General features: G+C 40.6%; 1 protein-coding gene across 1 annotated transcript; it reads left to right on the top strand.

The window, feature by feature from the left end:
- The first annotated feature begins 7,359 nt into the window (after positions 1–7,359).
- Positions 7,360–21,150, top strand: LOC113545690 (potassium voltage-gated channel subfamily A member 3). The gene is made up of 2 exons (XM_026945145.3): positions 7,360–10,214; positions 20,154–21,150. The coding sequence occupies exon 1, from the start codon at positions 7,702–7,704 to the stop codon at positions 9,259–9,261; it is 1,560 nt and encodes a 519-aa protein (XP_026800946.1). The 5' UTR covers positions 7,360–7,701; the 3' UTR covers positions 9,262–10,214; positions 20,154–21,150.
- Positions 21,151–21,402: the final 252 nt, after the last annotated feature.

The raw sequence follows: 21,402 nt of genomic DNA, 5'->3' as shown, positions 1-21,402 counted from the left end.
TTATTAATTACTTTGACTCAACCAGAAAAAAGCCCAGCTGAATTCTTGTCTCAAAACATAAGTCAGGTTGCTTTCGTACTTGGCACTTCTTTTCCTCAACAAAAGCTTTTAAAATGCACCACTGCAGGGTTTTTTTTAGTCACAGCAGTGGTTCAAAATTGAAACTTTTCAGAAAAGTGCAGAGTGACTCAAGCATTTTTTTTTTAATGTTGTTGCAATTTGGGAGGCAAATGAAAAAGTCTTGTTATTAAGTGAATATAAGGAGATTTATGACCCGTTGAACTGAAAATATCCCATTACCAGTATTCCAACATTTGAAATTTTTGGGATGATGATTATTTTTTATTTAATTATTATTTATCGATAATAATATTCTAAGCTAGAGAGCAAGCAAGGCTAGTTTGTTAGCTGATATTAGCTAGGACTGGTTGTCGTTGTTATGGTTACATGTCACGTGCATGTCATGTGAATTCTGACAGCTCGACCCTGTCACTGTTTGTACTGTAACATTATTTCAACACATTTTTGCATTTAACACATCTGTGCTTGGTGTAATCCTTCATGAACACGCACGATTTACACTTAGTTTTATTGAAAATATTAGGGAAGTTTTATAGACTTGTCATAAACCTGTTTTTTTTTTTTTACTTAAAAAAATATATTTACTATCAAATCATGAAAGTTTCCTGGAGCAATGTTCGAAAATAAAAAAAAATTAAATCCAGCTGCCAGCTGATGATGTCATAATGGCCGTTACAGAAGCTGACCAATCAGCAGCTCTGCTTAAATTCACACTCAGTGGAATTACACACTCATTAGAATCCTAACACACTTATTATACACTGCGCTCTATTAAAGTGTGTAAATCGGGATTGTAGTTGCTGATCTCAGACTAGGAAGAAAAATGAAAATGCCTCCTTAACTTGGAATTCCTACTCGGAAAGTTGTCCTTGGCAGTGAGTTCAGCATATGACACCATCAATACTTTACTACCTTAAATGAGTTTATAGGAGTATTTGATTTAGATCAGTGAAAATAGACACATTAGTTGGTTAAATCTGTAACATCAATTATACAGTTTGTAACTAAATACATAATATTGTTTTTTTCGCCACTTTGTAGCGCGAACGCAGTGATGATTACACACAGTCTGTGTCCAAAACCAAACCCTGGAACATATTTTCTACAAACTGTGAAGTGTGTTATTGGTGCTGTCTATCCCTGAGGCAACACTGTTTGTGATATTAACCTACCGCAGTCTATTGCAGGAGTGTATTACCAGATATAGTAGCTCATGCTTTCAGAAATTATTATAAGAAATCTCCCCAAGTAGTACATTATAAAGTGCGGTTTCAGAAATATGCACTTCTTTCTTTTTTTTTTAGCCTCCATCAGAAAGTGTGCATTTAGTTTTTATTGCTGTTTATAAATGCAGGCATCGGATAACTATTAAACCTAAACAATGATTTTGTCTCAACACCAAGAATATAACACGAATATCCTTCCATAATCAGAAGAAACATTCGTCTAAGCCTTGTACTGAACGAGTGACTTTCACACACTGCGGCTGTTAGTGCACACTCAGGAACAGAACAGTGTTGTGACGATCTCCTTCATCAGGTGAGGTTTGTCCTTGCAAGTGTACTGGGACTCCATGACCTTAGGCTCAAACCCACACACACACTCACACACACACACAGCTAATAATTGTTTTAACAATCAATCTAACACGGCACACCTGGGCAACAAGAAACACCTGTCAGTCACATGTTCCAATATTTTTGATCGCGTGAAAAATGTGTGGAATCAAACAAAATGTTCTAAGTTGTTCAACACACACACACACACACACACACACACACACATATATATATATATATATATATATATATATATATATATATATATATATATATATATATATATCAGGAAATTAAAGCTGAAATTCTGCTGAATGAAAGCAGAAATTTCATTTCCGAAATATATCAGGAAATGAAATTCTGAAATTCTATCATATCATATTCATCTTTTGATCTCAAACCCAAATGTCTTCAGTGTATACCAAAAACAAAAGAATTGGGCTTATATATACACAACTCCATACACAACACATGCTGCTTCTGAATACATTAACTTAAAACATGCATTTAAATCAGCTGCAAATTTAAGATTTAAACTTCCGTCTAGAGGTGGGTTCAGAACCAATTTTTATATCCCACTCCGGTCTGCTCCTGCAGTTATCTTTTTTGTTTGTACCTGCTTGAGATATTTTCTAATATTTTCTGTTTCCCAAAATAGCAACCATTTAGTAATTTAAACCACAGCGCCACTGACCAGGATAAAGGACTTACTAAGGATGAATGAAGGTATGAAAGAATGCAGTAAATGAGTTAGGCAGCACTTTGCTAACACACAGTACACTCCCATATTAATGAACCTGACCTTTTTCATATCTGACCACCAGCTCCCGCTCACATGAATGTAAAAACCACCTGCTCCTGTGACTTTTTTTGTTGGGTCGACTTAATAGCCACCCAAATGTGTTTTGAAACATGACCTTTGATGACCCCATGAACCCAACCATGAGTGTAGGAACTCTTTTACAAGTTCTCCTAATGGATCATATTAACCTAGATTCACACAGTGTTTGTAGCTAAACATCCAACACCAAGCCTTCAGCCTTCGACTAAGCTAACAATAGCAAGCAATTAGTGCTTGTTATTTTTAATTTTTTAGATAATAATCCTATTAGTGTAATGGGAATTCAGTCATAATCAGTAGGCTACATCGAATTGTATTGAATTGAGAAAAGACGTAAAAAAAGCGGAAAAGACTGAGAGGGAGCTGTAATGATCATGATAATTGGATTTGTGTGTACAATTGTGCAGGAAAGGCTCTGATGCTTTTCGTGAGCAGCTGTTTCCTTTATTGATCTGATTAGCATCAACAGTGTTATTGTCCTCTGTAGCAGGCTGTGGCTCCTTTTAAAGGAAGCTTTTTCATTTTTTTTTATTTTTAGTTTAATAGGAAAGAATTAGGTAACAAAGGAAAATCCTGAAAACTCAAAAACCTAACTGAAATGTAAACCCTAGACTCCTTAAATTCCTTAAACTCTATTTCTTAAACACTCAAAGTCTAATCTGAGTCTAATCCCTATCTCCAAACTAGAACCCTAACACTAAACCCAAAACATTACCGTAACATTAAACATTACATTTTCATGTGAAATTTTATAAAGGTATTTTATGACAGTAGATCTTGCCTTAAATGATTAATTTTAACATTTGTGCCGTAACCGCTCCTACTACTACTACTACTACTACTAATAATAATAATAATAAAAAAAAAAAAAAAAAAAAAAAAAAGAAAGAAAGAAAGAAAGAAAGAAAAGAAAAGAAAAGAAAAGAAAAGAAAAGAAAAGAAAAGAAAAGAAAAGAAAAGAAGGGGCAGTTGTGGCCTAATGGATAGAGAGTCGGACTTGCAACCCAAAGGTGAACCCGAAGGTTGTGGGTTCGAGTCTCAGGTCCAGCAGGGATTGTAGGTGGGGGGAGTGAATGACCAGCGCTCTCTTCCACCCTCAATATCACGACTGAGCAAGGCAAGGCACCGAACCCCCAAACTGCTCCCCGGGCGCCGCAGCAAAAAAAAGGCTGCCCACTGCTCAAGGTGTGTGTTCACGGTGTGTGTTTGTGTGTGCACTGGGATGGGTTAAATGCATCACTATCACTATGATGTCTGGCATCCACCCAAAATGCATGAATGCATTGCATTTATCAATTTAAATGTACAGATCAGGCAGTGCAGTGAACTTATTAAATCCTGCCAATAGAGATGCACACCATGAACTCAAATATAAAGTGATTCTAAATTTAATGTTATCATTTAAAGCCTAGATCATTATGAAACCCTGTTTTATAGCAGAACATTTCACAACATTCACAACTGTTTTCAGTTTTATTCCATGGTCCAAGGCGAAGCAGCGTTTTATACGAGGAACAAACAGTCGCTGAAAGGAGCTTTTTCAGGGACAAATGTCCCTGGTAGGCCGGCTGATAAACGCTCCACACTTTTCAGAGAAATAGAAATGTCAATTTTCTGTCATATAATAAAAGCATCTAGAATGAAATGTTCAGACACATTTTGTACTTTGCATTCTGAGTAAAATGCCCTTGTAATTTTATCACATGTATGGATTAATATATAGATGTACACGAGGTACAGGAGTGTGAAGATCGTGTGGCCTCTGTGTGTTAGTCCCATTGAAGTAGGTGTGGCCTTTGTGTCTATCAGTCCCAGTGAAGGAGGTGTGGCTTTTGTGTCTGTCAGTCCCAGCAAAGGAAGCATGTCCTCTATGTGTCTTAGTCCGAATGAAGGAGACATGGCCTTTTTGTTGTCAATACCAGTGTCAGTCCAAATGAAGGAAGTGTGTCCTCTATGTGTGTCAGTCCCAGTGAAGGAGGAGTGGCCTCTGTGTCTATCATTCCCAGTGAAGGAGGAGTGGCCTCTGTGTCTGTCAGTCCCAGTGAAGGAGGAGTGGCCTCTGTGTCTATCAGTCCCAGTGAAGGAGGAGTGGCCTCTGTGTCTGTCAGTCCCAGTGAAGGAGGAGTGGCCTCTGTGTCTATCAGTCCCAGTGAAGGAGGAGTGGCCTCTGTGTCTATCAGTCCCAGTGAAGGAGGAGTGGCCTCTGTGTCTGTCAGTCCCAGTGAAGGAGGAGTGGCCTCTGTGTCTGTCAGTCCCAGTGAAGGAGGAGTGGCCTCTGTGTCTATCAGTCCCAGTGAAGGAGGAGTGGCCTCTGTGTCTGTCAGTCCCAGTGAAGGAGGAGTGGCCTCTGTGTCTGTCAGTCCCAGTGAAGGAGGAGTGGCCTCTGTGTCTATCATTCCCAGTAAAGAAGGCGTGGCCTCTGTGTCTATCAGTCCCAGTAAAGAAGGCGTGGCCTCTGTGTTAGTCCCAGTGAAGGAGGCATGTGAAGGAGGCATGGCCTCTATGCCACTTTTCTCAGAAGATCATGTAACTGTGTTAGGGAATAGATTTTAAAAGTAAAGTTTAGGGTTTTTTATGGTTTTGGATGTTAGTTTAGGAAGTTTAGAGTTTAAGGTTTGGGACTAAGGAGTAGAGCTTGGGGTAACATCTAAGGTTTAAGGTTAGGGATTTTGAGTTTAAGGATTCAGGGAATGGAATTTAGGTTTAAGGTTTAGGCTTGGGCAATTTAGTGTGTGTGTTTATGTGTGTGTTTGTGTGTGTGTGTGTGTGTGTGGGGGGGGGGGGGGGGGGGGGTAGAGTTTAGGTGTAAGGTTTAAGATTTGGGGTTTTGAGTTGAGAATAATTAATCAATTTTAATTTGATTGGTTACAAGTCAGTGTGACCTATTTTAAAGAATATTATTCTTGACTGCTTGCTTTTTTTAAAGGCTTATCCATGCAACATTTCTCATAAATAACACTGGTCACTGTTGTTTCTCTCAAATTGGTTATGAAGCTGAGCGGCATAATCTGCACCCAGCCTTTACACAACATTAGTGAAAGATTATCCCACTGGTTTGGTTATGTAAATGAGCTGGTGTCTGCTGCTCCTCAGACTGAGTGTGTGTACCGAGTGTGTGTCTCCTGCAGCTGACTGTCCACCTCCTTCACTTCTACATCTGGGTCCTGCGTAATGTTTTTAACTCATTAGGAGCCTTGGCTAATTAAGACATCTTATATAAATTAAGTGTGTAATAATAATAATAATAATAAATTATTGTTATTATTATTATTATTATTATTATTATTATTATTATTATTATTCAATAATAATTAATAATAATAATAATTAATAATAATAATTATTATTATTAATCAGAAAAAGTAGTATGTGGCCTCTTCAGCACGTCCTTTTCAGCACGATGGACAGCTACATTTTACACATACACACACATACACACACATACACACCACGCCTTCACTCACACACCACACGCCTTATACACCTCACGCAACACCTCTCCAGACACATCTCATACACATCACTTAAGACACTTCCTTTCTTTAGTTCATTATTCCTTTTCCTCTTCCTCCCTCCCTCCCTCCCTCCCTCCCTCACATACACACGCACACACACAAACACGCACACCCAAATCGCCAGACTCACATTGCCTGTATTCATGCAACACAATCCTATAGCTATGTTGATTTATTCATCTCAAAAATGAGACATTTTAACCTTATGGACCGAGTGTTCTATTAATCATCCAGAAAAGTATAAATAAGAACAAGAATATGAACAAAATAGAAATGTGATAAAATACCTACCTTTTGAAGAGGAAACCGGTAGGAAAGTTAAATACTGTGCTCCTGAAGGCAACTTGATCACATTCAAAATTACTGCTGATCTAGAAGGAATGTACTGGTCTGACAGATAGATAGATGGATAGATAGATAGATAGATAGATAGATAGATAGATAGATAGATAGATAGATAGATACTGATAAATCAGATCTGACCTACTCCCATTAATAATGTGGCATGACACAGACACTTGTGCATGAACCAAGGATGCAAATATTTTGCATAACTTGGTAACAGAAGCTTCCAAGTGTCAGCTCGGTTACTAGGAGGACATTGATGTTATTATGGTATTATATTGAAAATAGAGAAAGTGGAATTGGTATGTTCCAATCACTGAACAGACTCGGACGCCATAATGTTGGTGGCATTCAGACAAGGGAACTCAATCAAGGAGATGTGAACAAGGTGGTGTGAACGAGCAGTGACATCACTGGAGTTGAAATTGTTGTTCACAATATTTCCAGGTCAAATGAAACAAATTGAATCAATGAACTGGCAAATCAATTAATTGAATCTACACTCTGGGCTAGAAGGAGTTCAGCCTCAGCTTCACTTCTTACCATTTTGCATAGTGTTTCTTACAACCATTCGTGATTGTGTTTGCATTTGGTTCCACAAACCTTAAAAATGTCATAAGACATTTTTATAAGACATGATTTTATAAGAATGTCATAAGACATTTTTAACAGCAAATAATCTATTGTAAATGGCAAAACAATATTTAATATATTTATATAATTATCTTGGTGTGCTTGTCTTTAAAAGACAGGGGGGCTTAGCCCTGTTAGCCCATAAGTAAAGGATCGATTGCCAAAAGGATTCAAGCTAGTGGAAGGGGACAAGGGGACAAGGGGAAGTGGACAAGCAGCCTTAATGTGCAGGGAGTGTCAGTATGAAAGCATGAATGTGACCACAGGGGTAGGACTCGAAACTGTAGTGTATTATTAGTGTATTATTATGTGCAATGTGCAATATTTCTGGCTGTCCGTCTGAGTGGTGAATCAAATGCAACAAGAGGAATCAAATCAGTGAAAACTCAACAGGTTTGTCCGACAGAATCGACTCAATGAAGTGAGTCAGATCAGTAAAGCGATTCATAACAGACCATCAAGGCACGGAGACGAAGCCTTTTGACGTCTGTCTGCTTTCTGATTGGACGGAACATGGGCTCGTGAGGAGTGAAAGGGTGGATGGAGGCGAGTCTAATATGATATAAAGGCAGAGAGAAAAAAAGCGTGAAGGAAAGGGAGAAAGAAGGAAGGAGACAGAGGGGAGTGAACGAGTGAGAGAGAGAGAGAGAGAGAGAGAAAGGGAGCACGAGTCTCGTCTCGTCTCTTCTCCTCTCCTCTCCTCTCCTCATCCCGCGCGCGCGCGTGCATGTGTATGGATGACCACCTGAGTCTCCTCCGCTCTCCTCCGCCTTCCTCCTCCAAACACCGGGGCGACGGCACCCAGGTGAACCGCGGCTACACCGACACGGAGCGCGAGGACACCATGACGGTGGTGGCGTGCGGCGAGAGCAACGTGGAGGAGCCCGCGCTCGAGCGCTACGAGCCCCAGCACGAGTGCTGCGAGCGGGTGGTGATCAACATCTCCGGGCTGCGCTTCGAGACGCAGCTCAAGACCCTCTCGCAGTTTCCGCAAACTTTACTCGGCGACCCGAAAAAGCGCATGCGCTACTTCGATCCGCTCAGGAACGAGTACTTTTTCGACCGCAACCGACCGAGTTTTGACGCCATCCTGTACTACTATCAGTCCGGCGGGCGCATCCGGAGACCCGTGAACGTCCCCATCGACATTTTCTCCGAGGAGATCCGCTTCTACGAGCTCGGGGAAGAGGCCATGGAGAAATTCCGGGAGGATGAAGGATTTATTAAAGAAGAAGAGCGTCCTTTACCGACGCGCGAGTTTCAGAGGCAGGTGTGGCTCTTGTTTGAATATCCTGAAAGTTCAGGTCCGGCGCGCGCCATCGCCATCGTGTCGGTGCTTGTCATTCTGATCTCCATCGTCATCTTCTGCTTGGAGACGCTCCCTGAGTTCAGAGAGGATGATGACCGAGAACCAGCTGTCACCACCGCCACCATGCTGAACTCCACCAGCACGGCTCTTCCGAGCCCGTTCTCGGACCCTTTCTTCGTCGTGGAGACGCTTTGCATCATCTGGTTCTCGTTCGAGCTCCTGGTGAGATTCTTTGCGTGCCCGAGCAAGGCTACGTTCTCCAAGAACATCATGAACATCATTGACATCGTGGCCATCATTCCGTACTTCATAACGTTAGGGACGGAACTCGCGGAGCGCCAGGGGAACGGTCAGCAGGCCATGAGTTTAGCCATTCTCCGAGTGATCAGACTGGTGCGCGTCTTCAGGATCTTCAAACTCTCACGCCACTCCAAGGGCCTCCAGATTCTGGGTCAGACGCTCAAGGCCAGCATGCGGGAACTGGGCTTGCTCATCTTCTTTCTCTTCATCGGAGTCATCCTGTTCTCCAGTGCCGTCTATTTCGCCGAAGCGGACGACCCAGACTCAGGCTTCAACAGCATCCCGGATGCCTTCTGGTGGGCCGTGGTGACCATGACCACGGTGGGATACGGAGACATGCACCCTGTGACAATCGGGGGCAAAATCGTCGGGTCGTTGTGTGCCATCGCAGGCGTCTTGACCATCGCTCTTCCTGTCCCGGTCATCGTCTCAAACTTCAACTACTTCTACCACCGGGAGACGGAAGGAGAGGAGCAGGCACAGTACCTACACGTCGCAAGCTGCCAGCCACTCTCGTCCTCGTCCGAGGAGCTGAAGAAGACGCGCTGCTCGTCCTCATCCTCGCTCAGCCGATCCGAGTACATGGTGATCGAAGAAGGAGCCTTCACCCAGCCCAACTTCCCGTCTCAGAACAACCAGAACTGCGTCCATATCAAAAAGATCTTTACAGACGTTTAAGACTTATTTTAATAACAATGTAACAGACTGTAATAACAGTAATCATCCTCCTTGAGTCGTGTGTGAAGGTTAGGCATGACTGTGACCTCCATTTTACGCTTGACAGGTGAGGAGAGACGTCGAAGCCCCCATGTGTCCATCTGCTCATCCATCTTACTGTGTGCTCTCAGTGTTAACTCGTTAGGAGACGCTAAAAGGACAAATGCTAATTACCTTCATTTAATGATTAGTATTAAGCAGAAGTGATGTAAGCTAGTGTACTTGCAGTTTTAATCAGTTTCTCTGCATAAACACTCCACAGACAGAGAGAGATAGACAGAGGGAGACAGACAGAGAGAGGGAGAGATAGACCACTCAGTCTGGAGTTTATAATCGTAATCCTAAAGTCTCATTATAATAATGGACTCGAATAATTTGGGTTATTTTCCTGTCTTGTGTGTCGTCAGTATTTCATATCAGTGTAATAATGAACACTGTTATGCATGTGTGTGCGTGATTGACACCACACACACTCACACACACACACACACACACACACACACACAAACGCCTAAACATTTTGAGTGCCGAAGGACAAGGGAAAGGTATAAAGGATAGAGAGGGAGGGATAGAGACAGCATCCAGCTTGCTCCTGGAATGATGAGGTCTCCATAGTGACGCCGGTTTCCCCGGTAACCCGCTGCTGTTGCCATGGCATCCTGATCGGTTTCAAGGGCGAGTCTCCAGATGGCTGTGCCATGAATGAATAAACGAGCCAGGATGCACAATGGAGTAAACAAACATGCAACAGGCGTCCACACACTCCGAGATGAAGTGCAGTAAACGAGGACGTCTTACGGAGGAGGAATGTTTCTCGTGTTCTAAAGAGGAGACACTTCATCACATGAAGGCAGAGTGGAGTTATGAATGAATGCTGACACACTCTTCCCGCCCCATGGAGTGTGAACGCACAGGTGGGTGGATGAGGGTTACTCAACTTGTGCTCATTTTGTCAAATGACACATGTCCCTGTTTCAGTGCTGGCAGAGCTTCAGTTAAATTTCATCATCCAATCACTGACTTGACTCACTTCTCTGTATAAAAATACTGTTTTTATATACACAGCAAAAACTTTTCCCTAACATTAGTCACCTGCTTCACTAAGTTTTATTAAAGTTACCATTCTAGTAGGAGCTGTGTTGCATAGTGAGCTCACCAGTAAGCTATCAGTTAAACAACTTTACTGTGTAGCCTAAAGCTAAAACCAGTATTTTTTGCTAAGCGCTATGCCTAGCAAAAGAAATACAATTATTCATTTATTGATTGACTGATTGATTGATCGATTTATTTATTGATTTACTTATTTATTTATTGATTGATTGATTGATTTAATTATTTATTTACTGTGTGTTTGTTAACGTTTATGCTTGCTTTTTAAAATGCATTATTTATTATAAGTTTAATTAAATTAGTATTATTTTGGAGGGATCTGTCATGACCTCTCCTCTTCAAAAGACTACTGAGACTTAACATTATTAGATGCTTCACAAAGTTACAACAACCTGTAAAGAAGGAGAATACAAACTCATTTAAACGTAAAAAAAAATAAATAAATAAGCAGTGCAACAGATGTAATCCAGTATAAGAGAAACGCGAATACAGTAATATAAATACAAAGACAGATAATAAGAACGTTTAGTCGAGCTTGTGATTGGCTGATCATTTTTAACTAGAAGCCCTTTTTTAGCCCAGGAATGCCCATCATTCTGCTGTCTGAAGGTTGATTTTTTAAAGCTACACTATATGGCCAAAAGTATGTGGACACCTGACCATCACTGCCACATGTGGGTCTTCTTCAAACCGTTGCCATAAAGCACATGGAAGGACATAAATGTATCGAATGTCTTTGTATGCTGTAGCTTTACAACTTCCCTTCTCTGGAACTAAGAAGCTCAAACCTGTTCCAGCATAAACCCCTACTCCAGCACAAATCTCTAGTGGAAAGCCTTTTCAGAAGAGTGGAGGTTAATATAACAGGAAAGGGGGATTAAATCTGGAATGGGATGTTCAGCAAACACATATGAATGTGATGGTCAGGTGTCCACAAACCTTTGACCATACAGCGTATATGTAACCGCACTTGTGTATGCCGACTCCAGCGTGATTATATATCTCATCTTATATATCATGAAAACATCTTCAAGTACCTTGATGTGTTTTTATATACTGCATGAAAGCTATTATGTAAGGTGTGTGTGTCTAAAGGTCAGCTTTCTTAGAAGGGTTGAGAAGGTGGCTACATCACAAACATCTCACTACTATACTAAATAATGTGTACTGGATGTTGCGTACTTCTTATTTGACTCACAGATCCTGTGTTATTGCAGGGCTTTTATTTTACCTGCTGTTCATTAGGTGTGTTAATGAAGGTTCATTAGTGCCGCATAGTGACGCATAGCCAGGGGGGGCTGCTGATTTCTTTATATTGATACAGTTGCAAAAATCACAAATCAAAGCCAATTCATTTATTATTGAGTTCTTATGGTTATTAATATGTTTGGTTGGTCATTTGAATGAAATGGGTTTAAACTCAAAAACAATTCGGCTTATAAATAATCTCAAATGGGATCTAATGTGTTCTGTTGATGGGAATTTTAGGAATGAAATACTCTAGGGCAAATAATAAACAGCCAGAATGTAACCGTACGTGCTTAAAGATAAATATTAAAAAATAAAGAATTATAATTTAAAAAATGATAAATACAAGTAATTATAATTAAAATAATTTCATACATTTTAAATAAAGTGTGTAATATTTGAATAGTTGGCTCGTGCTCATGAAATACATCTGTTTGAGGCATTCATTTCACACTTCAAAGGGTCCATAGCTGCGAAAAGTTTGTGAACCCTTGCATTAGTGTGTGTGTGTGTGTGTGTGCAGGTTTGTTAGTGTGTGTTAAGGCAGGTGCGTTAATTAAGGCTGCAGTTATCTGTTATATTGTTTTTTTGAATATTTTGACAAATATTGTTCCAAATATCCAAATATTCTACACAGCACAGAGGTATTAAAAATGATAAGTTGTAGATGATGATCAAATTACGTTATCAAATTAAAAACTAAGTTTTTTAAAACTTAGTTTTTCATTTACATTTTTTCACCGCCTTATCAGAAACTATTTCTTACTTCCATCCTTATGACGTGTTTGTTTCCTCTTCAGCCGCTCTCTTGTGCATGTTGTGCTGTTGTGTTTCATGTTAAACATGATTGTATACTCTACACTGAACATTACAGTTTCTCCAAACTTCATGTTTTCGTCTGGTTTTACCGGCTGTCTTCATTTTGCTCCGTGTTTGCATTTGGATGTAGCGACTTATCCATAGTGAAGTATGAAACTTGAGAAGGATTTTTCCTGTAACACACCATGTTAATCAGTGTAATTTTTGAATATGTTGAACAGTGTTACTCTGTTAGTGCAGGTGTGTTAGTGCGTATTAGTGCAGGTCTATTAATGTGTTAATGGAGGTGTGTTAGTGTGTATTAGTGCAGGTGAATTAGTGTGTGTTAGTGTGTGTTAATGCAGGTGTGTTAGTGCAGGTGTATTAGTGTGTGTTAATGCAAGTGTGCTAGTGTGTATCAGTGCAGGTGTGTATTAGTGCAGGATTATTAGTTGGTATTAGTGTGTGTTAGTGCAAGTGAGCTAGTGTGTATTAGTGCAGGTGTGTTAATGTGTTAGTGTAAGTGTGTTAGTGGGTGTTAATGCAGATGTTTCAGTGTGTGTTAGTGTAAGCGTGTTAGTGCAGGGGTGTTAATGTGTTAGTGTAAGTGTGTTAGTGGGTGTTAATGCAGATGTTTCAGTGTGTGTTAGTGTAAGCGTGTTAGTGCAGGGGTGTTAATGTGTTAGTGTAAGCGTGTTAGTGCAGGGGTGTTAATGTGTTAGTGTAAGCGTGTTAGTGCAGGAGTGTTAATGTGTTAGTGTAAGTGTGTTAGTGCAGGAGTGTTAATGTGTTAGTGTAAGCGTGTTAGTGCAGGAGTGTTAATGTGTTAGTGTAAGTGTGTTAGTGCAGGGGTGTTAATGTGTTAGTGTAAGCGTGTTAGTGCAGGGGTGTTAATGTGTTAGTGTAAGTGTGTTAGTGCAGGAGTGTTAATGTGTTAGTGTAAGCGTGTTAGTGCAGGGGTGTTAATGTGTTAGTGTAAGTGTGTTAGTGCAGGAGTGTTAATGTGTTAGTGTAAGCGTGTTAGTGCAGGGGTGTTAATGTGTTAGTGTAAGCGTGTTAGTGCAGGAGTGTTAATGTGTTAGTGTAAGCGTGTTAGTGCAGGGGTGTTAATGTGTTAGTGTAAGCGTGTTAGTGCAGGAGTGTTAATGTGTTAGTGTAAGCGTGTTAGTGCAGGAGTGTTAATGTGTTAGTGTAAGCGTGTTAGTGCAGGGGTGTTAATGTGTTAGTGTAAGCGTGTTAGTGCAGGGGTGTTAATGTGTTAGTGTAAGCGTGTTAGTGCAGGAGTGTTAATGTGTTAGTGTAAGCGTGTTAGTGCAGGGGTGTTAATGTGTTAGTGTAAGCGTGTTAGTGCAGGAGTGTTAATGTGTTAGTGTAAGCGTGTTAGTGCAGGGGTGTTAATGTGTTAGTGTAAGCGTGTTAGTGCAGGGGTGTTAATGTGTTAGTGTAAGCGTGTTAGTGCAGGAGTGTTAATGTGTTAGTGTAAGCGTGTTAGTGCAGGAGTGTTAATGTGTTAGTGTAAGCGTGTTAGTGCAGGGGTGTTAATGTGTTAGTGTAAGCGTGTTAGTGCAGGAGTGTTAATGTGTTAGTGTAAGTGTGTTAGTGCAGGAGTGTTAATGTGTTAGTGTAAGCGTGTTAGTGCAGGGGTGTTAATGTGTTAGTGTAAGCGTGTTAGTGCAGGAGTGTTAATGTGTTAGTGTAAGCGTGTTAGTGCAGGGGTGTTAATGTGTTAGTGTAAGTGTTAGTGCAGGGGTGTTAATGTGTTAGTGTAAGTGTGTTAGTGCAGGAGTGTTAATGTGTTAGTGTAAGCGTGTTAGTGCAGGGGTGTTAATGTGTTAGTGTAAGCGTGTTAGTGCAGGGGTGTTAATGTGTTAGTGTAAGTGTGTTAGTGCAGGAGTGTTAATGTGTTAGTGTAAGCGTGTTAGTGCAGGGGTGTTAATGTGTTAGTGTAAGCGTGTTAGTGCAGGAGTGTTAATGTGTTAGTGTAAGTGTGTTAGTGCAGGAGTGTTAATGTGTTAGTGTAAGCGTGTTAGTGCAGGGGTGTTAATGTGTTAGTGTAAGCGTGTTAGTGCAGGGGTGTTAATGTGTTAGTGTAAGCGTGTTAGTGCAGGGGTGTTAATGTGTTAGTGTAAGCGTGTTAGTGCAGGGGTGTTAATGTGTTAGTGTAAGCCTGTCAGTGCAGGGGTGTTAATGTGTTAGTGTAAGCGTGTTAGTGCAGGGGTGTTAATGTGTTAGTGTAAGTGTGTTAGTGCAGGGGTGTTAATGTGTTAGTGTAAGCCTGTCAGTGCAGGAGTGTTAATGTGTTAGTGTAAGCGTGTTAGTGCAGGGGTGTTAATGTGTTAGTGTAAGTGTGTTAGTGCAGGAGTGTTAATGTGTTAGTGTAAGCGTGTTAGTGCAGGAGTGTTAATGTGTTAGTGTAAGCGTGTTAGTGCAGGAGTGTTAATGTGTTAGTGTAAGCGTGTTAGTGCAGGAGTGTTAATGTGTTAGTGTAAGCGTGTTAGTGCAGGAGTGTTAATGTGTTAGTGTAAGCGTGTTAGTGCAGGGGTGTTAATGTGTTAGTGTAAGCGTGTTAGTGCAGGAGTGTTAATGTGTTAGTGTAAGTGTGTTAGTGCAGGAGTGTTAATGTGTTAGTGTAAGTGTGTTAGTGCAGGGGTGTTAATGTGTTAGTGTAAGTGTGTTAGTGCAGGAGTGTTAATGTGTTAGTGTAAGTGTGTTAGTGCAGGGGTGTTAATGTGTTAGTGCTCAGGCTCTTGGTGAGGTGGTGTCAGGCTGCTTCACAGTGAACTGAGAAAGTGAATCGACTCTGAATCAGTTCAACTGCACGAAGTGAATCAAACTTACTGTTTTAATACACTGATAGGTGTGAAGGTGCCTTCAATGTGTATTAGTCCAGGGTGTTTGTGTGTGTAAGTGCTCCTGCTCTGTCACACACGTTCAAACTGCTTCCCGGGCGCCGCAGCAAAAAACGCTGCCCACTGCTCCGGGTGTGTGTTCACGGTGTGTGTGTGTTCACTACTGTGTGTGCACTTGGATGGGTTAAATGCAGAGCACAAATTCCGAGTATGGGTCACCATACTTGGCCACAGGTCACTTCACTTCACTTCAAACCTGATGATGAACTGTTGAGTTTAATCAGTTGTGTTGGCGCTTTCATATGTTTCTTACATCACACTTATTGTATTTATATGTTTTTTATGCACTGCACAACATACGATGAAGATTCGGTGTGATCCAGAGATTATCATCCAAAATGTCTTGGGCACTAAATCAGCGGTCTGTGAAACCAGGATCATGACAGTAAGACAATAATAGAGTGTAAAACCTGCCATTAGTGTGTATTACACTAACACACCTCATTAACCTTCTCATGAACTGATCAGGTGTATCGTGTATGTTACGGTGTGTTAGAGTGTGTTAATGTGAGCTGAAGCAGGTGTTTGGAATCAGCTGTAAGTGTTGTGTGTGGCTAAATTAACACATGCTGTGTTTAAATGTTGAACTGAACACAGCATGGCTCACGGTCCAGCGGGATAAAAACAAAGCCACATTTATATTGATTATTATTTAAAGAAAACCACATAACGACTGGACATTGTTAAACTACGGGCTGCGTCCCAAATTGCATGAACATTAAACTAAATGCTACGTCCCAAACCACAGTGCAAGCTAATATGGATCATATATCAGGGTATTGGGTCATCCAGGTCATTATAAACCTCTCGAAGTATTGAGTCTAACCAGGTTTTTCACGTTTGACATGATTTTTTTTGTTGTAAATGAAGGAATGAAGTTGTGACTACCAAGCTGTGATTTGTTATCATGATTTTTACATGGATGAATGAAAACTACATGGCTGTAATGTAAAGCTGTCAGATTCATCCAACTGGCTGGTTTGCATTTGCTGTACAAATGCCAGATATTAAAATTCATCCTGAAAGTGAGCGTGAGTGAGTGAGTGAGTGAGAAAAGTAATAACTGGGCGTTAAAGGTAATACCGCTTGTCAGTGAGTCTTTACTTAGAGAACCAAGAAGTGGTGATTTTTTTGCTTAAACTCTATTTAAAGTATGTGATTGGACCTTAAAACTGTAGGGTTTTTTCGGTTGAAAATGAAAACAATCATGGTTGTTTCAGGGGAGAAAATTATACGCTATAATATGATGTTCCCAGGCTGCTGTAAGTCGCACTGATAACCCCGTAACAGAACCTACCATGTTATTTAATCAGAGCCGTTGGGTTCGAATTGCGGGAACGTTCAAATGCATACATCATGCACAAGCTCAGATTTGCCTTATGTCATCATGCCTGAAAACAGCACAGCCTAAGACTCGCCCCCAAATTTCCGATATGACTGAACTCACAGCTCCAAGCTCAGATTTGTCCTACGTCACCATTCCCGAAAATAGTACAGCCAAAGACTCATCCCCAAGTTTCTGGTATGACTGAACTCACAGCTACATACTCAGATTTGTCCTGCGTCATCACACTCAAAAGTAGTACAGCCAAATTATTTAAAGGCATTTCATGCCTTGCAGCTGGAACTACTGTCAGACATGCTCTTACAGAAAACTAATCAACAGCTCTGTGGCATTTAATTTCCCAGATACCTTCTGCCACTGCATTGCCTTTGGTGGTTATTTATAGGTTTTAAATTCTTCACATCTTTCTAAAAGTAGCTGTAATCGAGCTTTCATCATCGATAGCCAATCACTGACTGGCTGAACCTCAGATGAGCGTAGAAACAAATTCAAGATTCAAACAAGATTTCGCACGATTCTTGAAGACTGGAATGGACATTTTTAAAAACTAGAATATAACTATAATCATAAAACTCAGTGTGATTTAAATATCAGGTGATTATTATTAAACGTCAGTATGTAATGTGTGGATGACTGGGTGAGCTCACCTTTAGTCGACCGTGGTCTGGCTGGAACAGCTCTATTTATTCCTCCTCAGCTCACCTTGGTCTGACTTTGCTGTGAGACTGACTATCACGACTCGATCTGTGGCGCCCCCGAGTGGCCGCACCTGCAAAAACAGCCTCTCAAATTCCCTTTATTGTTAATTTATTATATTACAAAAGAGAAAAAGCCTAAACATCACAAATCATGTCACAGTGCAAAAATATGACAGAACACGATAGGGTAATCAGTGTGTGAACAGATGACTTTGATAGATTTTGGTCTCTCATGAGGAGTTATCACACAGCTAAACACAGTCTGACTGTGTTAAATAATCCGTCTCTTGAATAATAAAAAATCATCAATAATTATTACTGTATGAATATTTTAACTCTTTGAAGCGTATTAATGGAAATCCTTGGCATGTTAATTTAAATGTGTATAGAGGTAGTAGATTGTATCCAGTGACAAAGTGTAAGGCCATTTATTATTATGATTAATATGTTTATTTTTAATTTAATTCTTAAAAAACGCATCATTTACAATGCTGCTGGTTAATAGAAAAAGAAAAGATCATTTTCTTCATTTATCACACACAGCTGGCTTCATTGTTTAATATTTAATATGGTACCATCTAACTTTGTGCTCTTTAAGCTCTTTGGAAGTTTTTTAAAGAGAACACACAACAATATGATCATGTTATAAACAGTCCCAGAGGAAAAAATGTGAAAAATCCGTGGCATGTTAGTGTGGAATCTAGGCCATGTTGTGTTGAGCATTACAAGCCATTTCTGCAAGACTTACACATGCTTGGACTCTTAATGGCGTATCAGGTAACATACTCATACTATTTACTCTGATACACACATCATACACATTCCACCACGCCTTAAACTACTCCTCCCAGGAGGCACGGGGGCACTTTCAGAAGCCTGTTAATCTCTGTGCTGCATCACTTACTCACTATCTGACCCACTGATCTTTCGTTAATGCATTAAAACCTCCAGTCTGTTTATTCAGCCCAGTGAAATCCGTTTGACTTACAGGACCTCTTTCTAATAGTGTTTCTAACGCACCCTGATGAGTGTCCCATATCTGTTACCCCTTGGTTGATTGTACTTGGATGTACTTGGCAAATCATGACCTCAGTTGACTGTTTTAATGGTTATAAGGCACATGTTTGTAAAAATGTACACCAAAAGCCTCTGTGCAATGATTGCAAATATGGTGCAAATATGGTCACTGTTGTTAACATTGTTGGCAGTGTTTTTGCTGCAGTTGGCGGTACTTTTAGAACTGGTGCAGGAACTATTGTTGGCACTGTTGTCAAATGTTGGCACTGCTGTTAGTAAATGTTGGCACTGTTGTTTAAATGTTGGCACTGTTAAATGGTGGAACTAAATTATGGCACTGTTGCTAGTAAATGTGGGCAGTGTTGTTGGTAAATGTTGGGACTACTCTTAGTAAATGTAAATTGGGAATGTTGGCACTGTTAGTAAAAGGTGGCACTGTTGTTGGTGAATGTTGGCAGTGTTAGTATATATTGTAGCTATTAATAAATGTTGACATTGTTGTTGGTAGATGTTGGCACTGCTGTTAGTAAATGTTGGTACAGTTGTTGACAGATGTTGGTACTGTTGTTGGTAAATGTTGGCACTGTTGTTGATATATGTTGATACAATTGTTGGTAAGTCTTGGCACTGTTGCTGATAGATGTTGGTACTGTTGCTGATAGATGTTGGCACAGTTGTTGGTAGATGACACTGTTGTTGATAAATGTTGGTACAGTTGTTCCTAAATGTTAGCACTGCTGTTGGCAAATGTTGTTAGTAAAATGATATGACCACCATCTATCTGCAACATATACATTACAGTACAGTGAAAGTCTTTTCTTTGCATATCCCAGCTTGATAGGAAGTTGGGGTCAGAGCAGAGGGTCAGCCATGATACAGCATGCCAGGAGCACAGGGGGTTAAGGGATTTGCTCCAGGGCCCTACAGTGGCAGCTTGGTGATGACGAGGCTTGAACCCCCAACCTTCTGACCATTAACCCAGCACCTTTAACCATTGAGACACCACTGCCAGTGTTGACATTTGTTGGCATTTTTGGAACTTTTGGTAACTGTTGGTACAGTTATTGTTATTTTTGGATTTGTTATTGCCACTGTTGTTAGCAATTATGTTGGAATTATGTTGGCACTTATGACTAATTTTTTATGTTTTGCAATTATGAGCACTGTCATTGACAAAATCCTTACACGATTGGCACTGTTATATTCATGTTTATGACACAGGATACTCTGGCACTCTTCTATTTCGCAGTCTTTTTGGCAACTGCTTATGCTTTGCAGCAGCTTGCTTCAGTTTCAAATATGTGTAGTCATCTCTAAGATGTGCATATGTTTCTGTGGGTTAAGGGAAAATGATGACATATGATCAGCTCATGCAGCTAATCAATCATTTTAGACATTTCATGACTAATTAACGCTAATTAAGCATGACATACCATCTGCTTTTGAAGTGCTACGACAATGTTATACATTATGAAGGCCTTCGTCTTTATTAGGTGCACTTGGTGCGTGTGTGTATGTGTGTGTGCGTTCATGCATGTGTGCTTGTATCGCTTGGTAAGGCTTGCATTATCCTGGGCTTTAGAATAAATGCTACATAAGTTAATTACTTTATTATTATTATTATTATTATTATTTTTATTACTATTATACTATTATTATATTATTTTTATTACTATTACTATTATATATTATTATTATTAGTGAAACCTGTTTGTATTTTATTTACAGTGCTAAGGAACAGCCAGGAAAGGGAAGAAGACTTCAGCTCATCTTCATTTGCCAAATGGAGGGATTCATGGACGGTTCCCTTGGTCTTTTAGCCCCACTGGAGGAGGTGCCTTCAAATCTGCCCTAGGCTCTGGACTTTTTCTTCAGACTGTTGCCCTTGACCTTTGCTTCAGACTTTTGGCCTAGCCTTTTACCATAATCTTTTGCCCTTGGTTGGTTAGTAATAGACTTTTGCCCCTTGACCTTTGCTCTAGACTTTTGCCCTAGACCTTTACATAGTCCTTTGCCCTGGACTTTTGTCCTTTGGTATTTGCCCTAGATTTTACACTATGCTTTTGGCCAAGCCTAATACATATAGTTTAACCCTGGACTTTTGCCTTACACTTTTGTTCCAGCCCTTTACCCCTGGTGTTTGCTCTAGCCTTTTGCCCTGGACTTGTGCCCTAGGCTTTTACCCCAGGGCATTTATCCTAGATTTTTTTGCACTAGCCCTAGCCATTGTTTTGTGCCATAGCTGTTGTCGCAGCTTGTGCCGTACAGCTTAGCCCAGGACTTTTTCCTTTCAACATTTAGCCTGGCCCTTTGCCCTTGGACGTTTGCCCTAGATGCTGATCCCAGACTTTTGCCCTAGATGCTGATCCCAGACTTTGGTCCTTGGACGCTGGCTGTAGCCTTTTTCCCTAGACTCAGATCTTTACCCTTACTTCACCACTTGCCTTTCTTCATCCTGTCATTCCCCTCTCTCTATCGTTCTCCCAATTTCAGACTGTTACTTTAGGTGTGTGTGTGAGTGTGTGTGTGTGTGTGTGTTGCTCCTGCTGCTCTGCTGCTATAAGTGTAAAGCCTCACTAAAGTGCCCCTTCTTGCCCTTTTCCCACTTTGTGTGCAGCGGGAGGAGGACGAATGCTAGTTATGCTAATTCCATCCCTTGTCATGTGCTGTCAGGATGTGATGTCGTCATTGACGTGGCTGTATAAAATGGATAGATGTAAACACAGCTGGTTTCTGTGTGTGTTTGAGTCTGTATGGTTGGACCAAGAACTGTTGCATATATTCCATCATTTATCAAACACTAATACAGACGAATACATTTGTCGAACAAGACTGAAAGTAGTACTCCAGTGCAGTGTTGTAGGAGTGGCTGAAAGCAGTAGGGATGATAAGGCGAAAAGTCATACCTAATAGACCTAATGGCGCTCTGACATTAGCAGTGACATCATTGGATAGCGCTGTTAAAATATAGCACTGT

Source organism: Pangasianodon hypophthalmus, chromosome 16 (genome assembly GCF_027358585.1).
Source record: "Pangasianodon hypophthalmus isolate fPanHyp1 chromosome 16, fPanHyp1.pri, whole genome shotgun sequence".
Lineage (NCBI taxonomy): Eukaryota > Metazoa > Chordata > Actinopteri > Siluriformes > Pangasiidae > Pangasianodon > Pangasianodon hypophthalmus.
The sequence above is the reverse complement of the archived record's forward strand: the minus strand, read 5'-3'. Positions and strand labels throughout refer to the sequence as shown.

What these genes read in the sequence shown, in the direction of transcription:
- LOC113545690 (XM_026945145.3), top strand. Translation starts at nt 7,702, where the DNA reads ATGTGTATGGATGACCACCTGAGTCTCCTCCGCTCTCCTCCGCCTTCC.